This window comes from Crocodylus porosus, unplaced genomic scaffold (genome assembly GCF_001723895.1).
Source record: "Crocodylus porosus isolate Cpor-Errol unplaced genomic scaffold, CroPor_comp1, whole genome shotgun sequence".
NCBI classification, from domain to species: domain Eukaryota; kingdom Metazoa; phylum Chordata; order Crocodylia; family Crocodylidae; genus Crocodylus; species Crocodylus porosus.
The window spans coordinates 86,201,794-86,224,050 of record NW_017728918.1 but is presented as its reverse complement, the minus strand read 5'-3'; the positions used below and the strand labels follow the sequence as shown (position 1 = coordinate 86,224,050).

The window sequence follows — 22,257 nt, the reverse complement described above, 5'->3', positions numbered from 1 at the left end:
CTGCTTCTCTCATCTGGAAAGAGGGAGAGAGGCAAAGCAGTGTGTGTGCTCATCTAAGACTGGCCCTGGCTCCCCCAGCATCTTGTGAGATTCACATACTCGTTTACTGCTTTATAGAAGCACAAATACAGAGAAGCTTGAGACCCAGTGCTAAAACACTGGGTACCAAAAGGCAGATTTATTATGAATGCTGGTAGAAACCTTTTTTCTCTCTCATTGACTAGATGTGACTCAAAAAGTTAATGGTAATTGCTCTCATCTTCATTTAGCAAAGAGAGGGAGAGAGAGAAATGGGAGCAATTTGCAGATGTGAGAACAGGTCATTACAGGTGTGTTATATTAGTGTATTCATGAGCCCCCTGGGACAGCCATGCTGAGATATCCAATAACTTTCTTAATGTGTAATTACACACCATTGGACTATAATTGATTAATTGAAAAGAGAATGTAGGCAGATGCTAGGCCAAGGTTTCTGCTCATTAAATGAATATGTCCTTGCTTCTTTTTAATAAGTTAAGTGAACTACTCAAAAGCAATTAAGTCAGAACTGAAATTCATTAAATTTTAAGTAATTATTGGTATTAACTTCTATAATAAAATATAGGACTTAAGGGTTTTATTATTTTCTAATAGCAATAAAAATACTTCAATATGCCACAGTTGGGAAGCAAAAATAATTTAAGATATAGAAATGGGCTAACCATGAAATATACGCTCCCAGTAGATACTCACTGGCACTCCTTCAAATACGTATGTTACTCTGAGTAGAACAGCTCTACTTATTCCTGGAAGCTGTCTACTATTGAGAGTAACAGTAGTGAACAGGGCGAGGAATAGCTGTTTTTCCTGTAGGTTTCAAAACATTCTCCTGGGCTGAGCTTTAAAGTTACCCAGATTTTCCTTATTTTTCTTGTCTAGCTGAATCTTAATTTTTGGAAATAAATACAAGACCAGATTCTGTCTTTTAAAAAGGTGCACTTTTTTTCCTCTTACCTCAGAAGAAATAATTTAGAAATCTGTATATGTTTCTTTTTTTTAATGTCAGCAAAGCAATTTTATTTTAAACTTAAAAAAAAAAGATAAAAGTTTGGGGCAATTTAGGAATCATTATGGGCCATATCCTAACTAGTTTTCATAAAAATTCCATCCCCTTTCAATGCGATGTCCCTATGCATGCCTTTGTGTCAAACCTAACTGCATATTCTTCTAGATAGCATGTCAAAAGTGACTCAGGCCACATTGACACCATAAATGTACTGTCTTTAGCAATAGCATCTTCAAGCATTTTGCACTGTTCCAGGCTGGCTGCTTTCAAAAAAAGAAGTAATGCAGCTGTGTTATGTGGGCTAATTAGCACTGCTGAGTGACAGGGACAATTAGCCAATCCCCATGTTAATTAAAGCCTCACTAGTGGGCATGGTAAATTTACTGTATATTGACATGACCTAAGGAGCCTAAATCCTACCTTCAGAAATGTCTCTGGTGCCTCGAATCCTAGAGCTATGGAACAGACATTTCATTTTTCCCTGGACAAGTTGTGCCTGTGTTTGTCCCAGAACAGAAATATCCCGGGATTGACATGTATACATATCGCTTTCTAATTGGGATTTACCAAGCAGCTGAGTGTACCGCCATTTTTCTGCCATTCAGTGATGCAATCCCAGGATAACTGTTCAGGTACATGTTGCAATACAGGAAACCCTTGCCATTCGCGGGGGATACGTTCTCGTATCCCCTGAGAATGTCGAAATCCATGAATACAGCACTGCATTCATGAACACCATCTACGTTCATGAATGCAGTGCCCCTGGCAGCTGCACTGGCGATGGTGGCAGCGGCAAGAGCAGAGCTCCTAAGGAGCTCCTCCTTTAAGTGTATTTAAGATGTGGGTTTGGCATTCATGAATATTTGAAACTCTGAATGTCAAACCCGCAAATGGTGAGGATTTCCTAAGTTGGCATGTGTGGCTGGTGCCCAAGCCCCAGTATCTTTGGCTCCTCAGACAAAGAAATGCAAGGCTTTCTAAAGGTATTAAATCTAAAGGTATTAAAACTTGTGATGACCTGGGCCCTAAGTCATCTATGCTTTCTCTCTGCAAGTACTTAATTTTTATATTCAAAGCAATTGGAGCTTTATATGGTTTGAAAGTTTTACTTCCAATCTTTTAAAAAAAGAAATTTTGAATAGATATTACTTTACCGTCCTTCATTTCATTTGTATCAAAGCATATCATTATCTTTTACTTTCAGTAGTTTCCATTGAAAACAGGCTGAATTGCATTAAAACTGGTTAAGATAAGAGCTAGCAGGAAAATAGAAAACCTCAGTTCATGGAAAAGATGTCAAATGTCAGGATTGTGTTCATTTTGTGGGTTTCAAAGCAGATCAATTTTTAATTTTATTGATCTTTTTCCATTTTTAAACATTTTAATTAAAAATAATTTTTGCATGTACTATATTCATTGCAGTTAGAAATTGATATGGCCCCTAAAATATATAAATATACATACTTACATAAAATCTAATGCCATAGATTTTTAATACATAGTGAAACATAGAAAAAAGTAAATGTTTCCTTTAGTCGTTATGTTGAGTATATCAGTTAGGTTTTGGCTACCGAAATGGTCTTTCAGCAAACCTAAATTTTCATTACTTTTTACAATAAATTGATACATAAATAGATTTTTTTATTGCTTTTTACAATAAATTAATAAATTGAAGAAGCGTGACTTTTTCAACCATTGAAACTGCTGTATTTCAAATAAAACAATTTCCATTTGAAAACATTTCAACTGTTCTACTTGTAACTTTAGGGTTAAGGACAGAGATTACACATAAACAGCTATAAGTGATCAGAAACTGATTCAAATCTGTAACACAACATAAGTTCAGTGCACATAAGCTGCTTTCGAAATGGCCAAAACTGATTTAAGATAAACCTGGATAAATGTGGTATCAGACTTAAGTGATTTAGGTTAAATCAATTTATTGAACTTCTGTCCCAGACTTCCCCCAGATTCAAGTTAAATCACAGTCTCCCAGCACCTTATGATGCTTTGCAGTCCCCCGCCCCCAGCCCTCTTCATCACAGGATGAGTAGCCTTGGCCCAAGCTGTCTACTCCAACTGAGCAAGGAGGCATGCTTTAGCATCTCCTGGCTTCTGGCCAGGGCCACTGAAGGCATGCAGCTGCATTTCTACAATCAAAAGTAAATGTCTGTTCACTTACTTATTGAGTCAATCTATGCAGCTTAGACCAACCTGCAAAGATTGAATCAATTCAACCCTGGGCTTTTTCACTGTCTGTACTTAGCCTAGCGGACAGATCAAAAAGGAAACCAAAGAAGTAAAGACAGAAGAAATAGACAAACATTATGAAGCATATGGTTAAATATATGATGTGTTTTAAAGTTAGTCAGGTATTTTAGAAGTTGCTTATAGAGAGGCGGTGGCTGCTCACTTATAAGAAGGATTTTTAATGCTATCTTTGGAGAAACAAGAGATGCAATTAGTGCTTGTAATGGATTTGGAATTATTTTCTAATATTTTTAATATATTTTGTGCCTCATCTAAAAAATAATGATAATAAACAGTAAATATTAGATGCCATTTCACCAAACGAAGCAGCTCAGGCTTAGAAAGCATGGTCTCCTAAACCCACAAGAGAGCATGCACCTTATGGGTAGAGACAGAATTTACACATAAACTGGTTTAAGTCAAGAGAAACTGGTTTAAACCTGTAACAGAACATAAGTTTAGTACACATAAACCAGTTTCAAAATGGCCAAAACTGGTTTAAGAAGAACCTGGTTGAATGTAGTATATCAAACTGATTTGGGTCAAACTGGTTTATGTAATTTCTGTCCCAGACCCCTTCTTTGTTTAAATTAAACCAGAGTCCCCCAGCATCCCAGCATGTTTCTAAGCCCTGGGCTGTGCTGTGCTGTAGGTTCCAAACAGCAAGGCTGGCCCCACCCCTCTGTTCCCTAGCCATAGCAAGGGTAGGGGCATGGCCAGATGCAGGCCTGGCATGGCTCCCTAAAGCAAAGGGAGCAGGGAGGGGATTTATTTCCCCCTCCCTCCCCTCTCCCACTGGGAGACTGCAGCCATAATCTGCCTGACCAGGGCCGTAGCTTCCCCCATCAGGCATTTCCTCCCTTGCTGCTTGAGTGGTAGCAGAGGGCATGGCCAGCCCCCTATGCACAGCCTGAAGCGAATGGGGAGAGAGAGGGGGATTTAATCGCCCCCTCCATCCCCTGTCCCACTAGCAGCTGAGGTCCGTCTGGCTGGGGCAGAGCAGCCCCAGCTAGCCATTTTCCCCACTCCAGTGGCAGAGGAGGGAGTGTAGCCAGAGCCAGCTAGCATGGCCTCACCAGTGGCTGGGGCTGTGGAGCTGTGCCAGGCCGGCTTGTGGGTGCTGCTGAAGGCAGATGCAGAGGGTCTAGCTCAGGCTGGGCCTCAGAGGCTGGGCCCTTTCCAGCAGACTTCAGCTCAAGCTGGGGCCACAGGGACTGCATGAGTAGATTGCTCCTGGCTCCCCATGCTGTCACGGAGCTGCAGTTGACTGAGAAGAGCCTGGCCCCCAAGATCCAGGACAGGCTGTGAGGGCACGGCCCTTTCCAGCCAGCTGCAGCTCCATGACAGCCCAGCCCAGCAGCATGGGTGGGGGCTTTCTGGGCAGCAGGCTGCCTGGGCTGGCTCGGAGGTGCTGGCGGGCCCTGAGCCTGGCAGCCACCCATTGCAGTTGCTGCTGTATGCCCTGTCCTGTGCAGCACCCAGTGACTGCAGCTGCATCACAAGCTGTGGGTTGGCCAGGGGGGCTGTTCTGCCTCTCTCGCCTCCATCTGCCACTCCTGCCCCCTCTCTCTGGGTGGGCAGATGGGAAGCTTCAGCCCCACGGCTTCTGCCCAGAGCTTGGGGCTCTGGTTCCAGCTCCCAAACACCTTCTTCAGGGGCTCCTCATTGCATTAGGCAGGAGAAGCAGATGAAAGGCAGCTGGAGCTGGAGCCAGAGCTCCATGCACTGGGCTGAAGCTGCCAGGCTGAAGCTTCCACTTGCCCCAGCGCTATGCGGTGTGGCAGGACAAGGAGCTGCAACTTGAGGTAAGGGGAGCAGAACAGCCCTTCTGGGCCAAACGAACTTCCCCTCGTTTCCAGCGGCTACTCCCCCTCCCACTCCCACTCCCACTCCTGCTGTGCCACTCCATGCAACAGAGAGGGGCAGGTGGAATGTCAGCCAAGCAGCTTCTGCCCAGCACATGGAGCTCTGGCTCCAGTTCCAGCTGCCTTCCATTCGCTCTGCCTGCCCAGTGCGATGAGCAGCCCCTGTGGGTAGAGTTGTGGGAAGGCATCTGGGAGCTGGAACCAGAGCCCCATGTGCTGGGCAGAAGCCACAGGACTGAAGCTTCCCACCTGTCCACTTGCAGCACCACAGTAAGGGCAGGGGCAGGGGTGGCAGCAGCTGCGGGTGAGGTAGGTTAAATAGCCTCCCCAGCCCTGACCAGCCCACAGCTTGTGAGGCTGCAGCTGCTGGGTCCTGCACAGGACAGGGAGTGTAGAGGTGCTGTGGGAGGCAGCTGCCTCCAGGCCAGCCCATGCAGCCCCTGCCCACGCTGCTGTGCTGGGCTGTCAAGGAGCCACAGCTGGACTATATGACAGCCCTGCCAAGCCCTTCCCAGCTAGCTGCGGCTCCATGACAACCCCACCTAGCCTGGGCACAGGGAGCTGGGAGCAATCTGGCTGCACAGCCCCTGCAGCCCCAGTCCAAGCCATAGCCCACTGGGAAGGGCCTAGCCCCCTGAGACCCAGCCCAGGCTTGCTCCTCTGTGTCCGCCCTCAACAGCACCCACAGGCCAGCTCTGCTCAGCCCCACAGTCCCAGCCCTGAAGCTCCAGCTGCAGCCCCAGTCCTAGCTGTGGGCAGACAGCAGGGCCATGCTGGCCAGCTCTGGCCAGGCCCCCCACCACCCAAGCAGAAGCAGAGGTCAAAGCTGGGTAGACACCAGCTGGGGTCCTGTGCCCGCCCAGAGACAAGGGTGTTTAAGCCACCCTCTTCCCTCCCTTCGCCTGGGGCACTGCACTGGCCACTGTCTGGCCTTGGAGACAAGCCTGGCAAGGGCTGCTTCCCCCCTCCTCCTCCAGGTACACCGCAGCTCTGGTCCCTGCAGACCAGGGTAGGGATTTAAATCCCTCCACAATCATACTTAGTCCCTGTTGTGGCCTGACCACACCCCCCAGGTCAGCTTCCCTTCCTTTCTTGTAGCTGCTAAGGAAGGGAAGGGAGAACTGCTCTAGCACCCCCCCAGCTACTAGCTTGAGCCACTATAGGCATGTGCCTGCATTTCTCTAATCAAAAGTGAATGTCTATTCACTTGCAAATCAGTTCAATCTGCACAGGTTAAACTAATCTGCAAAGACTGAATCAATTCAGGCTCTGGGTTTTTTAATGTTTGTCCTTAGCCTATAGAACAACACCTGTATTAAGGAAAATGATCATCTGAAAGAAGTCTGAGTACCTTGGCCCTTATTCTTAGCATTTACAAGGATGGATTTTACAGGTGGGGGGGGAGTGTATTGCTTTGCAATCAGTCTGTTTCAGGGATCCCAGCACATACAGTGACAATAGTTGCCCTTCTCAAATTTACCATATTCACCTCTTTCTATCTGATTTCTAGCCCCTCACATTCTGAATTTTCCTATTTTCCCCTTTCCTTTGCCTATTGAATTATGTTCCTCAATTTGGTTCACTGTTCACTAGACCAGACTTGTGGGTTATTTAAAACTACTAAGGGAACCACTCTGCTTTTTGCTGGAATATATACACCAGGTAGGAGCCAGGTAGATTTGTACCTTATAGACTAACTAAATCAGAAATGTATAGCATAAGCTTTTGTAAGCAGTGGGCTTACTTCATCAGATTCTGTTTACAAAAGCTTATGTTATACATCTCTGATTTAGTCTGTAACATGCAAATCTACCCTGCCTTCTGCCTGACTTCAGACTAACACAGCTAACTATCACCCTCTGATCATATGTGAACCAAACCAGAAATGCACCCCAAAAGAGAAAGACCTAAAAAAACTCCTGACCCACCTTCCTCTGCTTTTCTTTGCACCACAAGATGGCCCAATTCCTCAAAATAATAAAAGGCAGCCAGTGGGGAGGCAGGCGGTGGGGTGCGGAATAATTTTAGCTCTTCAAAACTCTGTGAAGCCTGGAATCTCTTTCAAAGGTAATGTCCACTCTCTAATCAACAGCAAACCTATCAACATCATCAGGAAAAATAACTCAGTAATGCCACTTATCTGTATCATTGTTCTCAAGAGATAATCACTTTCTAAACACATATAGAATCATAGACTCATAGACTAGAAGGATCGGAAAGGACCTGTAAGATCAAGTCCAGTCCCCTTCCATGGGCAGGAGGTAACTGGGTTCAGACAAACTCCACGAGGTGCTTGTACAGCCTCCTCTTGAACACCTCCATGGATGGCAACTGCGCCACCTCTGCTGGGAGTGTGTTCTAGATTCTGGTTACCCTTATGGAAAAGAAGTTTTTCTTTATGTCTACCCTAAATTTTTCCTAAACTATCTTGTGCCCTTGGACCTCATCCTCCCAAGGGGTATCTTTCAGAAAAGCTGCTCCCCTAGACCTTGGTGTTCACCCCTGACATACTTGTAGGCAGCTATCAAGTCGCCTCTCAGTCTTTTCTTACTCAGACTGAACAGGCCCAGTTTCCGGAGTCTCTCTTCATAGGGCCTATCCCCCAGGCCCCTGACATGAGGGTGGCCCTTCTCTGTACTCTTCTGAGCTTATCCACATCCGTCTTGAAGTGCAGTGGCCAGAACTGGACACAGTACTCCAGCTGTGGCCTCACCAACACTGAATAGAGGGGAGGAGCACCTCTCTGGATCTATTGGCAGCACACTGGCTGATGCACACCAGAGTTCTATTTGCCCTGTTGGTGACTTCATCACACTGATGATGACTCATATTCATCCTTTGGTCGACTGTCACCACCAGGTCCCTTTCAGATGCAGTGCCAGCCAGTGGGCCGCTTCCCGACATATCATTATGGTGAAGGTTCTTCCTATCCAAATGAAGCACCTGGCACTCCTCTCTATTGAACCTCATCTGATTGTGTTCTGTCCATAGGACCAGCCTGTCAAGGTCATCCTGGATACTTGTCCTGCCCTCAGATGTGCCCGCATTTCCCCACAGCTTGGTGTCATCCGCAAACTTAATCATTCAGCTTCCTGCTCCTTCATCCAGGTCATTAATAAAGATGTTAAAGAGTATGGGTCCAAGCACTGATGCCTGGGGGACACTACTGGAGACAGTCCTCCAGGATGAGGTCACCCCATCAATTACAACTCGCTGGGATCAGCCGTAGTTGCCAACCCATCTCACTGTAGGCTAGTCTAGGCCAGTACCCTCCAGCTTAAGTGAAATAATTTCACAGAAACAGTATCAAAGGCCTTGCTGAAATCTAGGTAGATGATGTCCACCTCATGTCCCATATCCAGCTGGTTAGATACCTGGTCATAAAAAGACACCAGGTTTGTTAGGCATGACCTCCTCTTGACAAATCCATGCTGGTTGTTTCTCAGTACCCCATGAGTTACAAGCTTGTGGTTGATGGTTTCTTTGATGACCTTTTCAAAGATTTTCCCCAGGATCGAAGTCAGACTGACTGGCCTATAGTTTGCAGGGTCATCCTTCTTCCCTTTCTTAAAGATGGGCACTATGTTAGCCTTCTTCCAGTCATAGTTTCATAGTTTCTAGGGTCCGAAGGGACCTGAGCAGATCATCTAGTCTGATCCCCTGCCATGGCAGGAAAGAATACTGGGGTCAAATGACCCCAGCAAGATGTTCATCTAACCTCCTCTTAAACACCCCCAGGGTAGGAGCCTGCACCACTTCTCTTGGAAGCTGGTTCCAGACCCTAGCCGCCCTGACTGTGAAGTAGCGCCTCCTGATATCTAACCTAAACCTACCCTCTGCCAGCTTGTGACCGTTATTCCTGGTCACTCCTGGCAGTGCTCGGGGGAACAGTGACTCCCCCAATGCCTGCTGATCCCCCCTGACTAGTTTGTAACAGGCCACAAGATCCCCCCTCAGCCTTCTCTTGTGGAGGCTGAACAGGTTCAGGTCCCGTAGCCTGTCCCTGTAAGGCCTGCCCTGATCATGCGAGTGGCCCTCCTCTGGACCCTCTCGATGCTGGCCACATCCCTCTTGAAGTGCAGTGCCCAGAACTGGACGCAGTACTCCAACTGCAGCCTGACCAGTGCCGCATAGAGGGGGAGGATCACCTCTTTGGACCTGCTCGAGATGCATCTGTGCATGACAAGGTGCGGGTGGCCTTCATAACTGTCTCCCCACGTTCATCTTGGAGTCAATGATGACCCCAAGATCCTTTTCCGCCTCTGTGCTGACCAGAGGGGAGTTCCCTGACCTGTAGGCATGGTGACAGTTGTTCCTCCCGAGGTGCACCACCTTGGACTTGTCCGTGTTGAAACCCATCCTATTCTCGTCCACCCACGCTTGTAACCTGTCTAGGTCTGATTGTAGCCTGTTGCATCCCTCCAGTGTGCCCACGTCCCCCCACATCATTCAGGACCTCTCCTGAGTTCCATGGTTCTTCAAACAGCCTCACCAGAGACACCGCTATGGGTTCGGCCAGTTCTTTCAGGACTCTCAGGTGCAGGACACCCGGCCTAGTGGACTTGAAAACATCCAAATGCGCTAAGAGTACCTTCACTTGTTTGGGGCTGATTTTATGTGAATTGCTGTTATCACTGTATTTTCTCAGTCTCTGGACAGATGATTAGTTCACACCTGGCTTCAACAATACTGACATGAAGTAAGAATTAAGGAGCTCAGCCTTTTCACGGGGATCAACTGTGGGCTCCCCCTCCATGTTCAGTAGGGGACACACAGTGGAGCTTGGTTTCTTCTTGCTCCCTATGTACCTATAGAAGGACTTTTTATTGTCTTTTATTTCAGTTGCCAGCTTTATCTCCATGCACGCCTTGGCCTTCCTTGTCTCATACCTGCAGGCCTGGGTCATATAAGTATACTCTTCTCTGGATGCTGAACCATTTTTCCATTGCTTGTATGCTTCTTTTTCCTTTTTGAGAAGTTCCTTGTTGAGCCAGGTAGGTTTCTTGGCTCCTTTCCCTTCTTTCAACCACATGGGGATGGCCTCTTTTTGAGCAGCAAAAATTGCCTCCTTAAGAAAGTGCCGCCGTTCTTGAACTCCCAAGTCATCCAGTTGCTGGTTGCAAAGGGCCTTTCCAACTAGACTTCTGAGTCTACAAAAGTCTGCCTTTCTGAAGTCAAGGACTTCTGTTCTGCTGGTAGAATTCCCAGCCTTATGGTAGACGATGAATCTGATCACTATTGCCCAGAGCACCTCCAATCTTCATTTGTTATATTAGATTAGGTGGGCTGAATTCCCTCAGTCTTTTTTAATGTTGCAGATAAAGAACCACTTTCTTACCCCAAATATAAAAGAAATAGACTTCTGCATCTCACTTCTGCTAAGGCAGCTACATGGGACTCTCAGAGTTAGTTAGCACTTCAGAATGGGTTATACTTTGTTATAACATTGTACAGCAGGTTTTTAAACTTCAACTTAAATGCTGTTAATAAAGAGCAAGATACAAATTAACTTGCATCAATTTTTGTTCACAAGAAAGAAAAAAAGATGCATATAATAATAATACATCTTTCTTTCATCTATACATTTCTCTCCTATCACCCTACAAGATCTAGTTTATAATTTAAAGCCCAATCAAAGTTAATGGAAGGACCCTGTTGAGTTCACTGAACGTCAGGTCAAACCCTTAGGGGTAAATTCCTATTTCAACAGGCCTAAGTGGCATTTGCATAACCACACAATTGCAATTTTTGGCATCAAGGCACACTTTGGATTCCATTTGCACCTGTAGCTATGCTCATCCTGTACCAGGGATATACTGACTGATGGGTGAAAACTGCAACTAGCAATGGGAGGAGGAATACAAGCTAGAGGCAGAGTTGCTCAGTAAGATAGATGCAGTTCTAAAAGGGAAACATCCACGGTTCTGGCCCTGGCCTCTGTCTCCAGTAGGGCAGAAACTATTCTACTGCTGTTTATCCATTTTAGCTCCCCCCCCCACCACATTTCGAGACCTGTAAGTGGCCCCCAGCTCAATGACATAGCCCAGTGAAGCAAATCAGGCCAGTTGCTGCTACTCAGTTTCTAAAGGAAGATTCTTTTTCTTTGTGCAGCACATCAAAAACAAAGTGTGTATTATAGGGGGTATGCTGTATGTAAGAAAATATGGTAATATTATTAACATTTTAGAGATGGGGAAACGAATGCACTAGATGTTCTAGTAACCTGCTGACGGTCACACAGAAAAATTGCTGCAGACCCAGGAATAGAATCCAAATCTCTGAAGTCACAACCAGTGCTGTAACAAAAAAATCTTTCCCCTCCACTACAGAGTAGGAAAAAAATGACAACAAAAGGCAGGGCAAGAGGGACCAGGCCAGCATCATGCGAGGCAGTGGAGCTATTTATTCTAAAATAGTAACATTTTCCAGATCAAAGAGATGTGTGTAGACAGGCATATAGCATATAAATTCCAAGGGACAGCGTATCTAGCAGTGATTGGCATGTTGGCATTTTTGGTGTCGCTCTTTATTTGACTGTTATTAATATTGCTAGATCTCTATCAAACTGCACCTGTTGGGTTAGTGACCATATCATGTGTCTATCTGCATGCCTACCTTCGAAATGCACTGTGTGTAGGGAGGCCAACAGATCAGTCATTCAGTGTTTGTGCCTAGCCCATTTGCTATGAATATGGATGTCAGTGTTTCCATTTCATTTTGGATTGGAACTTTGCCTACAGGGAGACTGTAGTCTCTTCTTAACTCCTGCAGACCTGAAGGGTCATTATGTGTGTGCAAAGTAAGCACCATATACCCTGCAAATGCAGCCTGACAGCCATTAAAAAAAAATGGTTTACAATCATTTTGGCTATTTTTTTCCTAACATGAAAAGAAACAGAATGCATGTTTTTGTAGTTCTTACAGACCTTTTTTTTTAAAAAAAATGTGTCCCTATAACTCAAGAATAGTTTTGTGTTTGAAAATGAAATGTTGCAGGCCAGCAGTCCATGATATGACCTAAGCCAGTGCTTACATGGATCAAGACCCAAAAGTGGGTCACAGGAATATATGAAAGGGTTGCAATCAAACTTTAAAAATGGATCAACAAACTTTAGAAATGGATTCTCATTAAAAAAAAAAGAAAAACACGGGAAACCGTGGGCTTTTACCTTGCCAGCTGTCAGAGTTCCAGCCTGCAAGGGGCTGCTTGGGGCCCCACCTATCCCACACCTTTGGGGGCCACAGGCAATGGGTGAAGAGTGAGGGGCATTGGGTCAGGACTGGCCATTGATGTTTACAAATGAGTCCTGGTGCAAAAAAGGTTGAGAACCACTGACCTAAGCCATTTCACTATTTTAGTTACAAAAAATGGTTAAAAATTCATATGGCCAAAATTACTGAGCTTTTAAGAACACCATCATCACATCTATGCTGCAATCGCTTTTCCCCAAGATTTTTGTTATAAAGCCATAACATGCAATTCTGCCAACTCTATATGGGCCTGGACCAACATCCTTGAAGCCAATGGCAGACTTTCCATTGATTTCTGTGGGTTGTGAATCCATGTCCATTCAGATCACAGCATCTACTACAAGGCAGCTGATGAAACATGATATGCGAGTCACAATCTGTCATTGGACTGGGGACTTGAAGAAATCTGGTGCTATCTGCTAAAAAATGGCAGAAGTGGAACAATTTTGTCTCTGAAACAAAATGCAGGTGCAACTGTAAGAGGGATAGGCATATATGTGATCACTGTAAATCTAGGTAGCATGGGTAACAACTGCAATGAAGACAGAGTGGTATGAGCTTCTCTGCATGTTCTCGCAAACAAGTCTCCCAGGGGCTTTGGCACAGTCTGGCAGTTAGCCTCCACAGCTGGGTTCACTGCTTTTGTTAACTATCTCAGCTAGATTTAGAACAATCATGGCTGTGCGTTACAATTATGCTCTTATTTCTCTGTGTATTGCAAGCCCTCTCAGAAAATATAAATATCAGGAGGCATTTGTGTCTGGGTGTTCAGACAAGACACTGAATGTAAGGGACTTCTCCCAGCTGGGCGGCTAAGAAAACTAAAACAATAACCAACCTCATGGTCTGGCATTTAAAAGGGGGTGCTGCTCTTACCTAGGGGCAGGATTTGCTTTCCCCAAGAGGAGAATTAAGGAGTGGGACCAAGATGATCTTTCTGAGGATGGTGTATCAATCATCATTCTCTTTCATATCAGCAAGCTTCCTGAGGCATGGTGCCTCCTGCAGCTTCCCCTGGGGTAGTGACATTTTGTATAGACCTCAACATAGGGCTGTGTTTAAAGATAAAATATAGAGCCCTGCCTTCACAGTAGCAGGTAGACTTATAATTTACTAAGATAACCCCATTCTATTCAAATTCACTGATACCACGGGCTGTGTAATACATCTCAGGGCAGGAATATGGAACCACTCCACCTATGCCCCTACTGATTCGGACCTAAGAGTAAGAATGAAAGCAGAAAGAGTTCAGAAGGGAAATGAGGGAGGAAGGGAAAAGAGATCAAAATGGAAGGATAAAGGAAAGAAAAGGAGATGGCCACAAGAAAAGAAAATGAGAAACAGGGGGCAAAGGCAATAATGGAAGTACTAAAATACCCAATACATCAGGGGTATCAAATATACAATCTGTTGTGCAGAACTCCTCCATTCAGCCAACCAGGCTGGGGAGAATGGGGGCATGGTTGTGGGGGTGGGAAGGGGCTGCATGGTTAGCAGCAGATGGGGCCTACCAGAGAATCTGGGGCCCACAGCTCTTGGCAGCAGGGCAATGAATGATGGTTCTGGCAACACACGCCTGCTCATCCTACAGCTGCTTGGCCCATTGCTGGTTGCTCCACTGCCACTGTGACTTGTGCTGCCTACATTGCAGCAGGAAGCCACTTGCTGCACCACATTTTCTGATTATCCGGCCAGTGCTGCTGCCACAGCCGCCACTTTCCCCACAGGTGTGGCCCAGAGGAACCCTGCGGTCCAGATCCAACCCTGGGCACCAGTTGAGTTTGACATCCCTAAGCTAAATAGAAACGTTAAACTTAATATCTCTATAACCTGGCAGTAAATACTGTGTGTGACATCATGAGTGCTGACAGATGTGGGGGAAAAAAACATGTGCTTAACCAGAAGAAGCAGCACGTTAGTTCAACCCAGCTCCATAGTGTCTGTATAGATCAGGCACCTCAGCAGGGCTTTTTGGCACTTTTATCTAAAAGCTGATATGATCAGACCTACGATCATATCAGCTTTTAGATACAAGTGCCAGAAAAGCCCCACTGAAGCACCCAATCTATACTGATATTGGGCAAGATGGGTCCAACTAATGTGATGACTCTACTGGTCATGTGCTGAGCTCAGTGTGAGGGTGTGCAGAGTTTAAAGTAAAGCGCTGTTTTTTGTTGATTTTTTTTACATCTGTAAGCAGCCCATGTTAATAATCATACTGACAAAATTTGCTTGTTTTTTTCACAGAAGAATTGGTGATTGGTGGAAGTTTTGCTTGGCAGTTGAGCTAGGAAATTTGTTATGATACACTAAAACAAAACAGCACCAAGAACATCTTCGATAAGGTAACAAGTTCAGGATCTGTTGTAGTCAGCCAGGTTAAATGTAAGTATACATGTCAATCATCTTTGTATTAACAAGGACTCAAGACACTTGGTTTCAGAAAATAAGCTTCTGGTGGTCCCTGCATCCCCCCTCCCCCCGAAAAAGCCCTGACTGATAACATCTAAAAATGTTTTAAGCAGTATAATATTAAGGGTGTGATTTAAACTAGCTACTGATGATGTTCAAAGTTAGGTCTGTCCTCATCTTTATTCCCACTGGAGTGTCTAGGTATCTATTTACATCACAACATCTGATCACATGTGACAGTGGTCAGCAACCTATTTATGCTGAGGGCTGGAGTGACTGGCTCAGGTCAAAGATGAATGGAAGAATAGGCACTAGGACCTAGCCACCTTCACCACTTTTTCTCACAGCAGCACAAGGATAGTGCCCGCTGCCTGAGCTTTTTCCTGCATCAGCATAGGAAAGTGACAGCTGCTGAAGACCCAAGTCCATGGGCCAAATCAAATGTCTCCAGCCCGAGGGCTGTAGCTTGCCAACCCCTGCCAGATGAAATAGGTTCTAAATACCTAGGTACAACAGCATGAATTAAGACTGTGCATCGTCTACGACATCAGTTGTTGTTTGTCTTTTATATTATCCTAAAGAAGGTCTTGCATTCAAGGGGGAAATTCTTTATGCCACACCATTAAACCTATTTGTTTATTATATGTTTTCATAGTCTCCCTTTCCCCCTTCTTAATTACTACAGATATATGGCCATATGTGATTGCTGTTCTGCATGTGAGGAGTTTTGCATAAAAAAACTAATGGCAGGGTATATTTAATTACGTGCTTCAAAAATAGGCTTTCACCCAACCAGCCTATCTTTTAACTAATTATGTCGCGGATGCTGAATTTATCAGACCGTAGCAGTATTAAAAGCAGCAGACATTTGACTGTAAAGAGAGATAATCATAACTCCATAGCAAGGGAACTAGTTGGACTGTGGAGTGGGTGACAGTCAAATGTAAACCTTTGGCAGTGGTGTGTGGTGTGTTTTTTAAATATAATTCTACTGGAGAAGGATGTTTGTGTTATCAACATAAACAAGTTATCAAGAAAATAATCTAGCAATCCTTCTCCCTCAAATTCTTGCTCCTAAAGCAGCATGCCTTTCTGGAAACTACATGGCACTGCCTGAGTAGCAAGAGAGAACAAATAAGAACTGGGTTTATTTTTTCCTTTTCTGTTTTTGTAGAGGAGCATCCAGGCATGGGCTGTCCCTTGCTCTCACTAACCTGGGTATGGGCCAGGGACATTACTTGCCCTTTCCCTGGGCAATGACTCAGGAATTTGGGATGGTTAAAGCAAAGATTGGAGGCTTTTCATTAGTCCTTTCATTTTAGCCCACCCTTTCTTGCTGTTTAATCCCATCTCTCTCCCTACATTCACTATTAGCTGGCTCCAACTGCTGCTCAATAATCAGTTTCCAGGGGTCTAAATTCTGCCCTTTCCTTGCAGAAACAAAGAGGTGTGCTTGTATAAAAGCTGACAGAATGCGAAATTAAAGTCTTGAGGCAGGGTCCATAGCAATGAAGTGTGCTACCAGCCAAGCCACCATGCTGGCCTTATTCTTTTAAAAAATATTTGGATTATATAGTTCCTGAGATTTATCATGTGCAGCTAACCTTAAGAAAACTAAATTTGCAAAATGACTGAAAGTTCACAAGGAAAATTCTATATCCTCACAGATTCAAGCACCTTAACCACTAAGTTTAATGCCTGGCTTTCTACATTCTACATTAAATATGATGGCACAAAACACATTTTGGATTTAAAGTAGGAAATCAATACCATAAAATAATCCCATAACTGCCCAATGAATTTTTATACCAACTATATCTTTAATTGTTACTGCTTTCTGAATACCCAGGACTAGCATGGATTCATACTATACTTCGGTTTTCTTAAATGACGACCTATTTCATCATATTTCCTATCTAGCTGTTTTAAAAAATAGTCAAGTTGCACCTCACTGTCCAAAATATTCTACTCTGTAGATAAATAAGCAATGAGGAAAGCATATGATTGCTAATAGTATAGGTTATTATGCTTAGAAGTCCATCCAAGTGCTTAGGAGTTAAGGCTTTCAATGACTGTCTGTGACCCAGGCTATTAACATTCTCACCATGTGCTCCTGTTCTTGTGAGAGTACACTAGCATACAGAACCCATCAGTGCTTGATCCCCTAGATCCATCCTGGCAGCACCCTCAGAGCACAAGCATTTCCCAAACAGAAGAGTCTGTACTTGCTGCTACAAACCACACTGAGAAATGGCAGCTGGACCCTAAAGCTAAGAAAGCACTTCTGAGCCTAAGCTTCCAATTTCATCTGACAGGCTATTATAAAACTTACTCTTAAACTGCACTAAGAAAACTCCAAGGATTTCCTGATTCTCAAAAGAATAAACAAGTTTCAATTTCTTTTTCATTTAAAATCTTAACTTTTTACTGCTTTATAAAGAGCAAGAAACCAACTTCTGCCTCTTCCTGTCAAGGTCTGGGTAAGCTTTTTCCATCAGGGAAACAACCTTCCTCATTTTTATTCCCTTTTTCCATTCTTTCTGATTTTTTTCCTTCTCATCCAGAAGAAAATTGCTAAAACAAATATAGAAATACTGACTAGCACTTCAGACAGAGATATTGTTTGACTGACTAGCTCCTTTAAATGTTAGTTTGTTCTCAACCACATTTTAACACAACATAGCTTCAGAACAAATATATATGAGGAAAATGATTACCTGCCTAGAAATCATTTAACATCTTAGCCAAACAATATCATCAGTCCCCCATTGCCAGAGCATATTACTAACATACCATTTTCAAAGAGATATGTCCTAAATATATATTTAATGATAACAGCAGAACATATTCATAATTGTATACACTTCCTTTCAAATATGAAATAAACTACAGATGGCACCCCTGCCATTACTCTGATTCCTTCCTTAAATAAGAACTGAAGCCTGTCCAAAAAGCACATGGAGGACTAGCTAGGATGACTGTGAGATGCTGCTGGTACATGTATATAATTGTGCAATATTTTAAATGTAGATTGACTGGGTGGGGAGAGGGGCAGGGGAAATAACTGCACATTAAAACAATGTTTGTTTTTGAGGCTATGGAAGTGGGGATTAATGGTTCTACTGTTTGCTTATATTTTAACAGAAAAGTAGTTTTTCATTTGAAATAAAAAATTAGTTATTTCATTGCTAAATGAGACTGTTGTTTTCAAGCCCATTTTCTTTGTTGTGTACTCAAAACTCCTATTGCCCAGTCTTGATCATGTAGGAAAGGGGGTGTCAGGCCTACCTAACTAGTGCTGCTGAAGTTCAGCATGGCCAGAAAGGAAAGAAGCACCTCTTATGAAGCACAGTAAATATAGCTGGACTGGGAAATAATTTTGTATAGTTGTGCATAATTTTTGCTCTTTGTTTACTCAGGACTTAACCCTACTCCCAATGAAGTCAACAGGAATTATGCAATTGAATTGAGATCCAATTCCTTTCAAGATCAGTCCCTGAGATCCAGACTGTGGGTGTTACTCCCTTGAAGTAAAGGCAGCCATGTCTTCATTTTTTTTTTAATTTTAAAATTAGCTACTAAGGGTGACACATGCAGAGAAAATGCAGAAGCAACCCTAGGAATGAATTTGGCTCATTTGGGTGACACAAGCAGCTAGAAAGCATCTGAACCAGCTACCTGGGTATTTTTTTTAATAAAGGAAATCCATTGATGATTATGGGGCTACCACTTAGGCGCTATATATATGTCCTATCCTGGCCCACTGATAAGGGGTATCCCCAGGGAATGGAGGGACAGCTAGTCTCCTCACAGCTTCAGCAGCTACTGCTGGAATTGCCCCTGGGGCGCTGCAGTGCCCTGTCTCATGACAAGGGGTATAGCAGTAGTGTTGGGTTGATATTGTGGCTGCAATGGTCCAGGAAAAAAGCTAGAGGCAAGGTACAGTGTAATCCCAGGGCTGCTCCTAAGGTTAGGGAGGAATGCAAAGGTGACAATAAAGCAACCTTTGTTTCCCATATCCCCTCTCCTGTGGCAAGTACAGGTTGGCTTTGTTTTCAAATCCCTGACACAACTGAAAACCCAGAGACGGCTTGCTGTGCTCAGTTACATTAGTACAACTGACTAAATTCCCTGGGTGTTGTACGTGTGGGACTGAAAGCAAAATTTGGCCTTAAGTTTCTGTAGAAGGCGTTTTCAGAGGCAAAGGAGTACTACCTGCCACTTTCCTCCCCATTTTTATAGACTTATATTTGGGGGGGGGAATGTTTTTAAGTAGTTTCATAATAAACCTGTGTGTTCTACTTCTCATTTAACTGAATTATGTATTTTACTTAAATGCAGTCAAAAAGAAAAGGAAATGTGAGGAAAAGATCTATAAATTAATTCAAAACTTCATTTTCTAAGTCAATGTGCGAATCTCTCTTTAAATAAATTACAAATTCATTCTCTGTTTACTTTAGGTAAACAGAAAAATTCATTGTGGAGCACTCATTTTTGCAAGCTAATCAAGAACATTAGGTCCCAACAGATTCATTTAATAGAAATATAATAGGCATTCCTGCTTGCTTTTAATCTTGCCTAGCTACGAATGCTAAAATGAACAGCAAATTAACCCTGCCTTGGAACAGAGATCTTTTCACAGCTGATATCATCTCTCTTACGGCTTGTAAACATTCCAGGCTCCTTGTCAGTGTTTTCCTGGCTTTCACTCCTTCCCCACAGAAGAGAAGAAGGGAAAGTGCCTGACTACATTTTGCTAGAAAGTAGAAGAATTGTTGAATTCTAAAGGGAGTACTGCGCGTCAGCTCAGCTGTGTTTCCTACCAGAACAAAATATTACGATGTTTTCTGAAAACAATGTATAGCTAAAATGTGGAGGGGATAGTGATTTTTGCCTTTTGGGAGATTTTTGAGGTACATTTTTTGTGTTTTCTGGCCATTCCCTACATGCTTCTTATGAACTACTGTACAAAACAAGACAGTAAGACAAGGCCATTCAAGTTCTATAATCAGATATAAAAGATTTGCAAACAATTTGATATCTTAAAATTGTTCAGTGATATCAGAATTAGCATTAGAACTCTAGACAGGAAAAAAGCTATAATATTTCATAATGTATGTAATCATGAACAAAAGCCTTTCAAAAAACTGTTTTCACTGTGCTAAAGTAACAATCTAGACTTGTTGTAAGTATGTTATTCTTACAAGTAGTTCGCAGTTATTCTTGAAGGCAAGCCTTGGAGTTTCCTTAGCATAGTGCTGCTGGGGAAAATTTTCAGCATGTCCATCTTCATCTCTAGCCTGAAGGGAAATATAATGGCCTATTTAGGGACTTACAAATAATGGAAGGAAAAAAATAGCTAAAAGCATAACAGCTCAGATCATTAAAACAAACGGGAATTCCAAAATACAACATTATTAAGTAGTTTGCTTAAATACGCAGTACACCTTTTAGATATAAGAACTTGGGATGCTCTTTTATTACATAGTTTAGGCTGAACATGCAAATTCACTGTGGTGTAATAATTAGAACAACAAGAGACAAACCCAAAATGAAATATTTGAGCTGGAAATGGCAAGTACTGCAGGGTTTCAGTTTACTTCATTGCATTTTTCAGGATTACATTACATACGTACTTGTTTAAACGTTTTGACATGCTTAAGCAATCCCTATAAAATGTACTTCTATTTTCATTTTAACAGCAAGGCCATAATAAATAGGTTTTCATATTCATAATTTACATGTAATACTATTAAAGATAAATGGATTACCCCTCCATTTTTAAGTAAAGATCTGAATGGAGCAATCATCTAACAAGAACAATGATTCTTCAATCAAATGTGATAAAATATTTAATTAAGAAAATGCATTAAAAGTTACTAGTTATTTTGATCTACACTGTTAATTAAGAAAGCTGAAGTTTAAATTGAGACATTAGCAGATCCCATTAGCAATACTGCTTGCATATAGTATTTACCTTCTAATCTACAACATTTTCTGGTTTAGAGTTAAAGCAAAAGGGAGAAGTAGGTGAAAGGAGGAGTGTCAGCAACACACTCATTACACTGTTCATTTGGGTGACACTTGCACTCTGTTCCACTCTCATCTCATCTAATCCCTGACTGTTCACTCTCTCTCAGCCTCCTGAAATTCACAGCTGAGCTGTCTCCCTCACATATGGCTTGCATATAATTATGCATATTCCATTTTACACTGCATTAAAATGATGAGCTTCTGGCTCCATGCCAACTTATTTAAATAAGCCCCGATGAACTGGTGGGGGGTGGGGAGGGTGGGAGGGAAGGTGTTGGGAGGGAAATGCAGGAAAGCCATACAGTAAGCAGCAGGTAGTTCTGTCTTCTGTCTTTTTAGATGAAGTGTATGCCTGCTGCAAAGGGAACAGCTGAGAACTACCTGTTGTGATGTATGGATTGAGGGGAAAGCAGGGGCAATGAACACACATCTAGGAAGCTATGACAGCGCTTACATATTGTTCCTCCTTAATGTAGTGTGAACTGTCTATTTTCATGTGTCATATTCTGAGCTCTGAGAATTTTTTTAGTGTTGGCATTTATGAAAGATATTTACACCTTACACGTCCTATAACTTGTTTGTCTTCAAATAAGCTTCTGTCTCTCCTTGTGGGGTGGGAAAGGGGAATGATAGGTTAACTGTACTAGTATGTGCGTGTATGGGGCAGGGAGTTAAAGACCATTTATAGCTCATCTGAAGCCCATTGACTGGAATAGGCTATTAATTGGACCTCTATGGTCTGTCTCTGTCAGATCCAAATTTCATTTTATAGGAACATCATCATTTTTTTAAATTCATACACTGTCTAAATAGGTTTTACACATAATATCTAATTGGCAATTATTTGTATTAAATGATTACAAGAAGGGGCTTCTTTGGTTTACTTTGTATGTTTTTATAGCACTTTATCTAATGTCCTGTTTCAATACCATGAATAGTCTGGTAATTAATTTCCCCTTTTGTCCACATATTTCACAGAAGGTAGGAACTGGAATTTTTTTTTAAATGCAATTAATTTTCAAAGAAAGAAAGAAAGGGCAAGGGGCTTATGGGCAAGAAAAGTACCTGCAATTATTTTTAACTTTCTCTCTTTTTTAATTGATTAAATATGAAGTTTGCTGTATCCCTTCAATTCTTACTTAAAGAATTAAACTTCTATCAGCATAGCAAATGTACCTATTATGTCTTGGTGGGGGGAAAGCATGTCCAAGTTACCTTGTATTGCATAAACTGCCTTTTCCCTTTTGAACACCCTTTATCTTTCCCTTTATTCTCTCCCTAAAAGGAAGTTTTACTTGAGTTTATAGAAAGCCTTATGGTCATATTACTCTTCCAAATAAGCTAGAGCATAGTTGGGGGACAAATACCTATATGAATTGTCCTCTTTGATTGGAATTTGTG

At 42.9% G+C, this 22,257-nt stretch overlaps 1 protein-coding gene across 6 annotated transcripts in view; it reads right to left on the bottom strand.

Moving 5' to 3' along the window:
- SOBP (sine oculis binding protein homolog) overlaps nt 1–22,257 on the bottom strand; it is a 161,689-nt gene that overhangs the window by 49,752 nt on the left and 89,680 nt on the right. For 3 of the 6 annotated variants that reach the window (XM_019537852.1, XM_019537855.1, XM_019537854.1), the window contains exon 5: nt 20,028–20,123. The exons of 2 other annotated variants lie outside the window; for them this stretch is intronic. In XM_019537852.1, the coding sequence (XP_019393397.1) occupies nt 20,028–20,123 (96 nt within the window). Of the gene's footprint in view, nt 1–20,027; nt 20,124–21,429; nt 21,565–22,257 lie in introns of those variants that run through there. One more of the 6 variants, XM_019537858.1, reaches the window with a different exon arrangement.